This window comes from Apostichopus japonicus, chromosome 22, assembly GCF_037975245.1.
Source record: "Apostichopus japonicus isolate 1M-3 chromosome 22, ASM3797524v1, whole genome shotgun sequence".
NCBI classification, from domain to species: Eukaryota; Metazoa; Echinodermata; class Holothuroidea; order Aspidochirotida; family Stichopodidae; genus Apostichopus; species Apostichopus japonicus.
In genome coordinates this window covers 19679853-19692964 of record NC_092582.1, presented here as the reverse complement: position 1 = coordinate 19692964, position 13112 = coordinate 19679853, and the positions used below count along the sequence as shown (strand labels likewise).

Sequence of the window (13112 nt, the reverse complement as noted above, 5' to 3'; positions counted from 1 at the left end):
CAGTTTAGGTATACGTCCTACAATTATTATACGTAAGCTACCATACGTAGACCGCAAAGGGTTGCAGTCCGTCGGTATATTGTGTTCTAGTTTGGGAATACCCGACCATACAAGATCTGGAAACGCACCGATAGATATACCAAACATTCATTAACAGCTATCCGATTTATTTAATCTGTAGTGTTTTAGAACAACATGGCGCTGCTGCGAAGATCGGCGTTGTCTTTAACGCACCCCAAACTGCATTATACTAGCGTCGACTTATCAGCCTTCTTAGTGCAGAGAGAAACCATAAATGGCCATGGCAAGCATCTCTTTATTGAACAAATTTCACCAGGCGGAATTATCTACAATGGAGGCATCAGGTAAATACTTCCATCTCAATAATTTTCTAATCAATTACGATCACGCATTATCGCTTTCTTTTTACAAGAGCGATTTACATTGTTTATTAGAACAGGCGAATAAGCCTAATCCTTCGTTCTCTCTTCAAGAATTTAAAACTGCATTTAGTAAAAAGGACTTCATTTGCAGTTAGCGCTTTTTATATGGTCACATTGATTGTTTGGTTTCCTGTTAGTATTTCTTCGTCGTAATGTTTTGCTTCTCATTGTTGTGCAAGTCGCGATTGTTATAGTTGAATAGTACTATTGTACGTTTTGTCTCTGCGGCTGCACTGTATGTATTGATATTGTTATGTACTATTAAAACTAAAGATAAGAAAATATTAAATTGTTATGATTGAGTTGTATGATAATATTAAAGAACTCACAAAATTATCATGTTTATTTGTATAAATGTCAAATGAGTCAATAAAAGAGATGAAAAAAACCCTAATTAATGTAGTATATAAGACAACAACAAAAAAAGAACGGGCGAACATTAATCATGTTAAGTTCACCCTCTCTGTATGAATGAGAGTTTAATTGTATCTAGTCTTGGCCAAGCCGTTTGTTATACTATTTTTATTGCGTGCAACTGTACATGCCTCAGAGTCCGTTTCTGCCTACCACGAATGTGCTTGCCCACTGTATTTTACATGGCCGAGGATCTGTCCGATTCAAACCTAGTCTTGAACATTTCTCCAAATTGGGGCGTGACCTTATGTAAACCACAAAATCCTTATTCATATTATTATTACGAAGTTGTGTGTCATGTGAGATCATGTGTCTTTCACAGCAATTAGCGACAGTCTCACAGTGTATAAACCAATATAAGGCCAAGTGATGTTCACTGCAGGAGGTAGGGCTTGAATAAACATTTTTGGGTGAAATGGGCCCAACTGGCAAACCTAATTGGCTGTTTTGCTTTTCCGAAGCAAATCTTCCAAATTCAAAGAAAAGCATAAGATACCTTTGGAGAAATATGCAAGACCCTAGTATCAATCGAAAGCGTTGCCGCTGTCGTTCTCTGGGCAGTACAGCAAGTAGACACGGGAAAATAGCTTTGTGGAAAAACTTACACTAGGCTGTTCATACTAGGATCGTAACAAGACTAACTTGTATCTGGTTTTCCGTCCCATATAAAACTGAATAGTATGTTATTGAAGTCATTCAAAAAATAATCTGGTGGGTTTGGCCGAACAGAAAAGAAAAAAACAAGTTGGGAAGATTGCGAAAGTTTTAATCATAGTAATTCTGCCAATAGGAAGTAAGGTCACGAGTGGACCACTGCTTGAAGAGTATTTTTGAGAAGAGAAAGTTTTGGTATATAATTGAGACTGTTTCTGATTTGTGAAATGTATACCTAATGATTTAATAGGGCCATCGGTGATGAATTTCCACAATTCTTGAACAAAGCAGGAGTATCGTCATAAGTAGGACCTAAAGGGAAGAGAGGTTATTTGCTATAATTTATGCCCGAAACTAGCGAAAAGTCACCTAGTATATCAAAACAGCCTGTAGGGAATTAATATCAATGTCTAAGAAAATAGTAGTATCATCAGCATACTGAGTTAATATGAAGTGATGATTGTTAATGAGTATACCTTTAAAAGTATTACTAGCACGAACTTGGATTGCAAGAAATTCAATACTTATGATAAACAAATATCGACTCAATGGGCAATTTTGCGTACACCTAAAATAAAGCAGATGAATAACCATTATTATTAATACAGGAAGAAGGTCTCGAGTACAAAACGTTCTTTTTTCATAGTTGTTTTCATATTGTTCGTGTTACGAAAGTATGTTACTGAAGAGGGCCAGGTGAGAGATTTTCATCATGCAAACCTCTACAATATTTCTCCTTTATCTATTTTATCTAGGCATTCGGATCGACTGATTTCAGTAAACAACGTCCCTGTTGAGCAGTTCACATTTGACCTCATCCTCGAATCGATTCGTTCTCTCTCGGTGATCGCGTTGGTAATTCTTTCATGATTAATATATTTTTTTCTATAACAACTCATCAACGGAACGAATTATATTTATTTCCGTATAGCCACATTTTGTTTATTTTAGTCTTCTAATAACTAAAGACCAATTGTTGATTTCTTTGAGAACACGAAATTACATGTCGACAGGTTCATACGTAGGAGAAATACCCAGAAAGTTGAACAATTTATAGAGATGCATAATATTCGGCACGGCCCTCGTTCTCTCGCCAGGCTACGGGCATACATGTCGACATAAACCAATCAGTCATACCTTAATGCCAAACTTCATTAGTTTACGAGTATGTTACATTCAACAGTTCTTTGAATATGATATGTGCAATAGTGCTTTATGCCATTTGGAGCAGAACTATGATCGACAAGAGAAATAATTTGCCCATAATATCTCAGTGACAAATATATTATCATTGGTGAATTGTCATGACACCCAATCAAGCTTTCTCTCTCTCCACCTCTCTGTTTTCTTCAAGGCTGTCGAAAGAAAGGTAAATGGCGAAGTTGCTCCAATTGTGGTGATCCTCGAAATCGGATTCAAATCAGGTAATTCAGGTGAAACAAGATACGGCGTCTAGAAATTTTGATGAGCTAAAAGCACGATTCGACACAATGTTAGGTCTAAGTCATCAGAACGCGTCAATGAAATGTGATTGTATAAACTAACAATTATAACTTAGGAAAAAACTTCCACCCCTGCCCACCACCCCGACACCCCAAAAGTCTGAATAGTTGCCAAAATGTACTTTCGGATGCGATCATATATAATCATACTATTACCTTTACTCCATAAGGAACTATGGCAGGCAAATAGAGAATATTAGCCCACCAACAGTATGGAACGCCGAACGTACATTTACTTTTGTGTTCTTTACAGAGTTGGTGTTGTTCAAATTGTTATACAAAAAAGCGAAAAGCATAAAGGCTTAGATATATGAGGAGAACGTTTGCTGTTTGTTTGATGATATCTACCACTATTTCATATTAATCGAGTATATACGGTCAAAGGTAATCAGGCTGACAAGTCTAACGCAATGTCTAAAGACATAAAACGAAGTTAAGGTGTAGTTCACTGCCAATATGTAATTAAGCATATTCAGTGGTGTATAGTAACATGGCGTGTCGCCCAACTTCGCCCCTTATCATAAATTAGAAGTGTTTGTTTTTTAAACATGACTTTTTGTTGAGAAATTGATCAATGTAGTTAAAACGTACTCTTAAATAAACACATAATAAAAACTGAAATTTGTGTTACTTAATGCAGGGATGGTTCAAGTTTCCTACGTAGCTTATGAATCCAGGTAACTGAGTACACTTATGAAACCTACTGGTTTTCGTAAGGGTCAAAGGCACACAGAGGTCAAGGTCTGAAATGTTGTAAACATAGTATATACAATGTTACACCGTTAATTAATTGCATTTGATGTGTAGGTTCACCTTAGTGAGTACAAAAGTACAACAGTTGTAAAAGGTCTAAAGATATTTGAGGTCATCAAATGTCACGGTCTGAAAACCATGTAAGCACGATTTTCTCCAACCTTACAAATGAGAATAACTTCAGACTTATTTTTACACATGAATGCCTACTATAACATGCGGTATTATTTTCTGTGAACGTCGTGTCAAGGAATCACAATGAGCCGATCGGCTTGCTGGTTATTTCATTAGGTTCATGAATGATATTTTCTGTTCCCTATCTAGATGGTAATCCGTATCTGGAGTTCGGCGGGTTTTATTGGAATTCTGATTATGCAGATATTGAACGTTTCATCCCGGTTGAGGTACCCCCTCTAAGTACCTATCAGTACAGTGGAAAACAAGAGAACGTTAGGTTTGTTGTTACTAAAGGAAACGAGCAACTCTGGTTGGAAGTAGATGGTGACGATATTGAATTCACTGAATCCAATGGTTCACTGAGTAAGTTAAAAACTCGATTCTCATTGAGTTATCAGGAGAAACTGGTTATGGTTTGAAACCGTTCACCAGCCTGGCCGGAATATCTGAGTCCGGTGCATAACTTTTGTAGGATCTATACGCTAGTTGATATCGCCTACGCCATGCTTTAAATAGATGTTAAATGATATAAATGTTTAGTATGTAGACTTCCTTACCAGACCGTTGTGCGCCTCACGATTACACGATGGCTGTACTAGCCTTGTAATAGCTTTACAGTTCTAACTGCAACAACACCGAGTGTACGTTGCACATACCTATTTCTTCTAATGGCAGTAAATATTTAAAGAAACTTAAAAACATTAATGCGTCATACGCTCCCATTGTTATGTTGCAATACGTAATCACACCAGTATAATCATTGTAGTAAGTGGTACGGACATGTTTATGTTGTCTTTGGCGCGTAGGATTGCGAGCTTACCTCACAGATAAGATGTTGTCTGATCATCGCCGTGCAGGCGTGAAGCTCGAGTAACAACACGCTGTAAGTTACCGTATAGGTATACTATATATATATATATATATATATATATATATATTGTTACGTTGGAATGCGAGAGGTCTCGATAACTAATTTTTAACGAGACACAAGCCTGGGTTCGTTTCCGTAAGGAACACAGACAAATTGACGAGTCTAGAGAATTTGAATGAGAACGTAAACTATATTGAACAATGGATTTCGAACCAACAACAACAAATGGTAATTACAAATATATAGAAATTTACTCACAAACTTAACAAGATAGGATACACTTTAATACACGCTGGTCTCTTCCAACGGCGATATCCCTCAGCGGCCACGACCTTGATGACGACGATTCTCGGTTCGTTGTACCGCGAAATTCACTGGTCCTCGACGAAGTTTCTCGCGATCCCAGAAACAGCAGTCACCTTCTTTCCGGCGATGCTCCAAAATAGAAGACGGACTTCCAGCCACAATCGAGTGAAGCACAAGTCGAACTTCTCGCCGACTAAATATTACCAGAGTCAGTCCAAAATCAGCTTTATAGCCACCAACTCCTGGCGTAACGAACTTCCTCAACGGAGACAGAAATTCTTCACCTTCTCCGCAATAACGACTGAAAAACTGTAGTTTCACAGCAAAGTCCTCTTCAAACTTCTGAGTGGAAGTGAAGAATCAATCTTAGTATCGATATCTCAATCCCTCAGAAACTACTGGCAGTTGAGCACTGACGATATATAGTAGAATGGTATAATAAGTGTCGTCGCTTGTATTCGTTCAGAAACTGAGAAACTCTCCGATCTGGGCGGGTTTATATACGATTCGCCATGTCAAGAATCATCTAGATCTCTCTCGATACACCTGAGTAACAACGCGACCCGGTTTCTCTATTCTTGGAAGTCCTGTGCATCGCTCGCGAATATTCCAGAGAATGCACGAAGATGTGTACAGCTTACACGCGATCTCACGTAAACCGACGTTAACCCGAGACCAGCGCGTCATCATAAGGAATATACCAGAACAATCATGTATTATAACATTGTGACACGGTAACCCGACCTAATTTCTCAAATACTGATTTATCACGTAGGCAATATTAAATACTTTCAATAATATAACATTAGGTTTCTCATTAGCAGTAACTAGCGTTAGGCTACAATGGGCCCTCGTAACAATATATATATATATATATATGTATATATAGTATATATATATAGTATATATATGTATATATAGTATATATATATATATATATATATATATATATATATATGATGCTAACCAACTCGAAAATTATTTGTGATTCCTAAAGCCAGATCTCGAAAGAGATACTTTGAACAGACTTTATGTTAATGAAATGGAGGTAAACGACAAAGGCAAATGAATATATATATAATTGAAATCGTAATGAGTTAAGAAAATCGAGAACAGTGAAAAAACTTCCAGCCTCCACCGGGATTCGAACCCGGGCCTCCCGCTTTGTACGCGGACACTCTAGCCAACTAGGCTATGGACGCTGATTGTATGTCCAGAGGTTCGAAACTGGTAAGGAAGTTCGTAATTCCACTGTAGGCGTTTGTCACCTGTAACAAACAATACTAGTTCTGTTTTTGGTGACATATTTTGCCTTACTCTAGAGATCAAACATGATGCTAACCAACTCGAAAATCATTTGTGATTCCTAAAATCGGATCTCAAAAGATACTTTGAACAGACTTTATGTTAATGAAATGGACATAAACGACAAAGGCAAATGAATATATATAATTGGAAAATCAAGAACAATATATAGCCTATATCATATATGTAATATCATCCTGTCCATGCTGGGAGTTTTTGCACTGTTTACTAAATAGAGAAAAACGCTGCTTCAACATGGAATCATAACTATGTGTTTCTCTTGTCTCTCTTTAATACCAAGCCTCTTTCACAATGTACAAATACGACCCTACAAGAAGTCCAACCAATAGCCAGGTTGTGATTCTGGTTCCGACGGATCAACCATGTTTTTGCTTAGCAGCAAAGAAGGACAACGACTTGGTCCTTTGGGTAATTAAAAAAAACGTTACAATCCATTTATTAAGAACCCTGAAAATATTATACATTCTTAACTTTGTTATTGTCGAAGTGAATTAACCGATACTATTTTCGTTATCCCAGAATCACAGAACTTCAAAAGTAATTTTTTTGTAACTTTCATAAATAGTTTTTAGATTATGTACCATCTTTTACTTAAGCTTATAAATATAAACCAGCAGTGCCTGTGTCAAAGATCAAGAATTCCGTCCGGGGATATGATTATATCTTGAAATAATAATACCCATCATTTTTATCAATTAATTATAATGGACCGTTTGTTTCCTTTGATTTTGTGCCTGTGTATATATATATATATATATATATATATATAATATATATATATATATATATATATATATATATATATATATATATATATATATATATATATATATATATATATATATATATATACATTTGAATTGATATTGAAAAACTGATCTTGAAATTTATATATATAGCCATTTGATGAAACCGTATATACGGGAGGTGAACCGATACCTGACAATGCAAGCTTTTTGGAGTTGGTTCCGCAAGACGACAGTGAATATAAGATTGAAAGCACTGTAAATAATGGTAAGATTTGTGAAAGAACTGAACATCATAAAGATATGATCACATTTATTTAATACAATCATTTAATTATATTTAATAGCACAGGGAGTACTGACTATCAAGTAGAAGCAAGAAAGAAGGGATAGTTGTTCTAAGATCACTTGATATGAAACAATAGTATCATTCTATCAGTTTTACATCATGCATTGTTCTTTTGGTTCGTTACCCCTTGGATGACAACTAAAGAAAGTTTCGTGTTGTTAGTACAAAGAAATGTTTTGACCAGAGGCCGACTGCATGATCATGGTTATCTGAGCCCTCGGCCAAAGGATTGAGGACACTGTAACAAGCACCCCCCCCCCCCCCACAAGCGACGTAGCAATCAACAAAAGGGGAATTCGATATAACCCCCATCACACACAAGTACAAAAACAAACATACCCCAAGAAAAACTGACGAGGTTTAGCACATTCTTTGAGTATGGATTTATAAGATTTATGCTTGAACGTAAACGAAAATGACATATTGAAAGTTAATAGCAATTTTATGTTTTGAAAGATTGTGAATTTTTTATTTTAGTTTACTCTTTAAGGTTTCAAATTGATTTCAATTTACTTATCACGTTGACTGCTGACAATTCTGTGAATTCTAAGACCGCCCGTTCACGAGACCGATATATGTTTAAAGATAATTAAGATGACCATAATAGAAGTTTTTCTTGTTTTGTTTCTGTGCGGTTAACATGTTTATGTGCCCATATTTGGGCGATATATGTATTGTATGCATCTTTGTGTGTTTAAGTGTCATTACCTATAGTTAGGTGTGAAATCTTTTGTCGTTATAACAATCAGCTTATTATTTTTTCTTCCTCATGTTTTTCGCAGGTTGGTATATTACGAATGATGACATGAAAGCCGTAATGACAACCACAGGCTCTCTGTTTAAAATCGAATCAGGCGCGTAGCCAAGGGGGGGGAGGCGAAGGGGGCAGCCGCCCCCCTTGAGCATATTTTATATTTTAATGTTTTTATGATATCTCTAGTAATTTCAAAAGAGAAAATGCAATATGCAACTGACAAGGCCTGGGAAGTGCCATTTCCAGCGATCTGGGAGGCATTTTAAGTCAAAATTTTCTTGTACGCTTCGCGCCAATCATGGTGGCGCTACGCTTAGATAGTTTGCAATGCCGTTTCTACGGCTCTGATAATTTGCCAACATTTTCGCCCCTCCCTTGGCAGATTCCTGGCTACGCGCCTGAATCGAATGATTAGGTCGACAAAGACATGACACCATTATTGCATCAGTTCTACCAACCATCATATTTGGAACATCTCCCGTTGGACAAACACAAGTCACAAAGCTCCTTGCCGGCTATGTATCTGTATGTAGGACTATGTATATATGTATGAATCTAGGTTGGATGTATGTATGTGGGCCCTATATAGTGTGTTTGTGTGTGCGCTCGTGTGGGTGTATGTAAGTATGTATGTTAAGTAAGCAAGCAATAAACTTGTTTCCATACCTTTCTACAAACTTAAACTTATAATTTGATTTGCACAGTTGCTTGATCAGTTTATCTCGTCTTTTAACTTAGGATTGTAAGATTCGAGGTTTGGCAAGATTTAATAAAGCTGAAGCCTTGCATTTCATTTTTGCCCTACAAAAATCTAAATTGGAGAAAATTGAATCAATTTTTGGTGTAGAATCATAAATAGCTCTAAATTTCCTGTAACATTTCCCTGTAACAGGCAAGAAGACGCTGTCCTGTTTCCACATAAGGCCAATTATCATACAGTACACATCATCGAAAGCTATAAAGGGTTAAGACGAAAGAAGAAAGGTTAACATATAAGTAATTAACATCTTAATCACTTTTCGCTGTGTTCGAGGCCTTTGTTTCTGTCATTATTTCTCTACGGAGTTTAATCGTGATATTATATACTGTTACAAGCATCATGACATGATAGTTTCCCCAAATTCAAACTTGTTATACACTAGGCCTGTAGCCAAGCTCCAGACTTATGTGCCTCCAGCTCCCTTGTTGGTGCTACCACCACTGTGTAGACAACTTTCAGAAGGTTACCGAAACTAAGAAGTACTCCACTTTTGGACATTCAAATCAAGTCAGCCGTTTAAAATATTATGGGCCTATAATTTCGTGTGTAATTAATTATAAAAAAAATCCTGATAAAGCCCGATATGACAATATATGGATAGATCCTGTAACTCTAAACGAACTAAATGTGTCGTATAATAGGCACACCAGCGTTCTCATTAGAAAACCAAAAACCCTTTCAGAAAACTTCCTAAACGAAGAGATATTTAGTGAGTAGACAAAGAAGAGTACACATTTAACTACTTTGTATTATAGCTTTAAGCAACTGTTTTATTTTAGTTTAGATAATACTCAATATATGTTTTGCTTTACAATGAATTTGGACATGTCATTAAATTTTGTCGGTTGCACACATGTTATAACTACCTGTAAAATATGCATTTGCATACATCATGCGGCTGGAGTGACAAGTGGTGTAGTTTGGGGTGACTTGTTCCTGTGTATCGTATACGAAATGGTTCAACAAGTTTTCGCTAAGATCGTGGCTTTCCTGCGCTCTGAACGCAATTGGGGTCTATGGTTTTTTGTGAGTCCAAACTAAGATCAAGTATCGCGTAATCGTTGATTCATAGATATATACAATCAAAAGAAAAAAACGCAAGAAAAAAATGGAGACGAAGAAGAAAACGGTGAGCGATTCTTAGTGGGAAATCGAAAGTAGGATATGTTCGAGCTATAGAACAGTGTAAGTTTTAGTATATATAACTTGCTATAGGCCTAAGCCTCTTTATATCCATACGTTAAAAGTATTGACCAAATTGTTAAAAGCTCATTTCGGATAAATAAAATGATAGAATATGAATAAAAGGAAATTAAGTCACCACGCTTAGCCAGCTCGATCCACTGGGACTCTTTCGTTTCTTTTCTTTAGTGAGTCAATTTTGATCAACGGGTATTCTCTCCATTGCAAGCCCCCCCCCCCCCTTCCGTTTCTCCGGTGCGCCTGTATACTTTCGTAAAGTTAAACTGTTAAGCTGAAGGACAAGATACTATACATATATACAGTAACATTTCCATTAAACCCAAACCCTGTACTGACACCGTGTCATTGCAGAATCCCGCCAACCCCTCAAATAGAAACAAATGCACCACTTTAAAGTAGTCTATATGTTTAATTCCGCGGGTAGATGAACCATTGTGTGTGTAATGGAAGAACTAAATGCTCCGACATTCAGCACACGCGTTCCTCTCCGCAGTCTATATAGATACCCTTCCCAAGCTGACACAGGAGCGCCGCTGGGTCTAAGGCGGCGAATGCACAGTCTTGACGGTTAAGGTATCCGATTATATCAATTTTCCTTTTCATCAATAAAGATGCTACTTTCGTCTGAGGCGATGACGCAATCCACCCCTGGCTATCTCTTAATCTAAGATACTTAGCATGATATAATAATTGTTTGTTGGGTTACCTCTACTTCGAGTCACTCTGAAAAGTGAAAGAAGTTTCTTATAAAATCAGGCACTAATCCCGTGATATGTGGAGAAGTACACCCCCCCCCCCCCATTCCAACTCAACATAACATAAAAAGTATTTATTAGCAAATCAAGTAGACTTTAGGAGTGGGAACATACCACTTTAGTATAACCTATTACATATAATCACAAGATCAGAGGCTACATCTGGCTTACTGAAAATAGATGTTCAATGTAGGAGGGAAATGGTCACGCAGGGAAAATTCTTCATTCGGTGTATATATAAATGTCGATATTTGTAAGTATACTAGCGATAATCATTATTGTAGCTTCATACAGTGAAGAACCAAAAGGGGACCTGTTAAGTATTGCTGAACATGAGAAACTGAACATTTTTTTCTCACCATAATGAACATACAGACGCGGATCCTGGGGATGGGTCGGGGGTTAATCCCCCTGGTCATTTCACCCCTCCCCTCCCCATAATAAATTAAAAGCGACGCTTTACTGTAACTTCGCGTGTAGCCAATGCATTACTCAGAATGAACCATTTCACGTACTGATCAGCTCCAGCTATCACAGGGCCACACTCCCTCCTGAATACGCCTCTGAATAATGATGGACAAATTCTACATGTCAAACATTTCAAACTTTGAACTCGTCCCCCACCCCCCCCCCCGCCTCCAAAAGATACATTTGTACTCTTTGATATAGATACTGGATTCAAGTTGCCCCTCGCTATCTCTAGAAACCGTTAGATAGAGTTAGGTGGTGTTTAAGTTCGATTCTCCTAGGCAATTTAATGAAAAACATCGCATGGTTGATCTTGCCTCAATTTGTACACTGCACAACTTGCCAGCATTTTACCTACGGTAGATGCATACGATATAAATGGCGTCCATCAGGCTCGTGAGCATCATAGGCCGTATTAGTATTCGGCATTTTGTTGACGACCGACCTCAGACTGAGACGGAATACAGATTTAGAGGCTGACCCGAATCCAATGAAATATACCAGATCTCTCAATCCCTACTGGCAGCATGGACCCAAGCACCACCCCACTAAGCTACCTGTAAGACTGTGAGACGGAGAGAGGAAAAACAGTTAAGCTTTATAGTTGTTACGGCAGATGTTAATCAACTGCTCATATAATAAAACAATAACTATGCAGTCCCTAACTGCATATTTGGATAAGGCATCTGAATGGATTTTATCCTGACATAAATATAGGCTACTTCTAGTTCTTACAATAATAAACTGAAACCTGTTCAATCTTTCTAATAATTCAATACATAACAGCACAATCAATCTGGCCGGCCGTAAACACTCAGTTTTATTCTGTTGCTATGCGATGACGTATCGGGAAATTATCTACTCTTGTTACTAAGTAATGACGTCACCCTTAACGACAGCTCTAGCGACCAAATGTACACGCTGTAGCCTATTCATAACGCTAGGCAACTGAGCTAATTCATTCATTTCATTTATTTCGTCTATACATAAGAACAGTATAACAAAGTGTTATAGTATAAACAGGACACTAGAAAAAAAATAGTAGTTTATCAAGCTATCGCGACCAAAAAATAACCAATAACAATGAAAGAAGGTAACAATTAAGAGTAGAGAAAAATAAACATGAGATAATCAATACTCAGCAACCTAATAAGCAGCATAATACCTAATTAGCAACATTACGCAGGCGCGAAGCCAAGGGGGGGGCGAAGGGTGCAGCCGCCCCCCCCCCCTTGAGCATATTTTTTTTTTTTTAATTTAAATGTTTTTATGATATCGCTAGGATTTTCAAAAGAGAAAATGCTAAGATGCAACTTACAAGGCCTGGGAAGTGCCATTTCCAGCGATCTGGGGGGCAATTTCAGCCAAAATTTTCTTGTTCGCTTCGCGCCAATTTATGGTGGCGCTACGCTTAGATAGTTTGCAATGCCGAATCTACAGTTTCGCCCCTCCCTTGGCAAATTCCTGGCTACGCACCTGACATTACGTACAAAGAAATTACCTAAAATGTCACATCTGCGGCATCCCGATACATATAATATACTGTTATTAATAACATCAAGAAATAAATCACTTTTGTACTGATAGGCCTCGTGTAAACTACGATTTTGTACCACTAATTACTTATCGAA

The 13112-nt window shown here is 37.4% G+C and overlaps 1 protein-coding gene across 2 annotated transcripts; it reads left to right on the top strand.

Annotated features, from left to right (window-relative positions):
- LOC139964322 (uncharacterized) lies at window positions 1–10394 on the top strand. 2 transcript variants are annotated; one of them, XM_071965839.1, is made up of 8 exons: window positions 1–365; window positions 2267–2366; window positions 2866–2935; window positions 4091–4306; window positions 6727–6854; window positions 7346–7460; window positions 8324–8392; window positions 8705–10394. In XM_071965839.1, coding segments are annotated over exons 1-8 (870 nt in total). In that variant the 5' UTR covers window positions 1–195; the 3' UTR covers window positions 8707–10394. The 2 variants fall into 2 exon arrangements, with proteins under 2 accessions (XP_071821940.1, XP_071821939.1); XM_071965838.1 differs by having other exon boundaries at window positions 8324–10394.
- Window positions 10395–13112: the final 2718 nt, after the last annotated feature.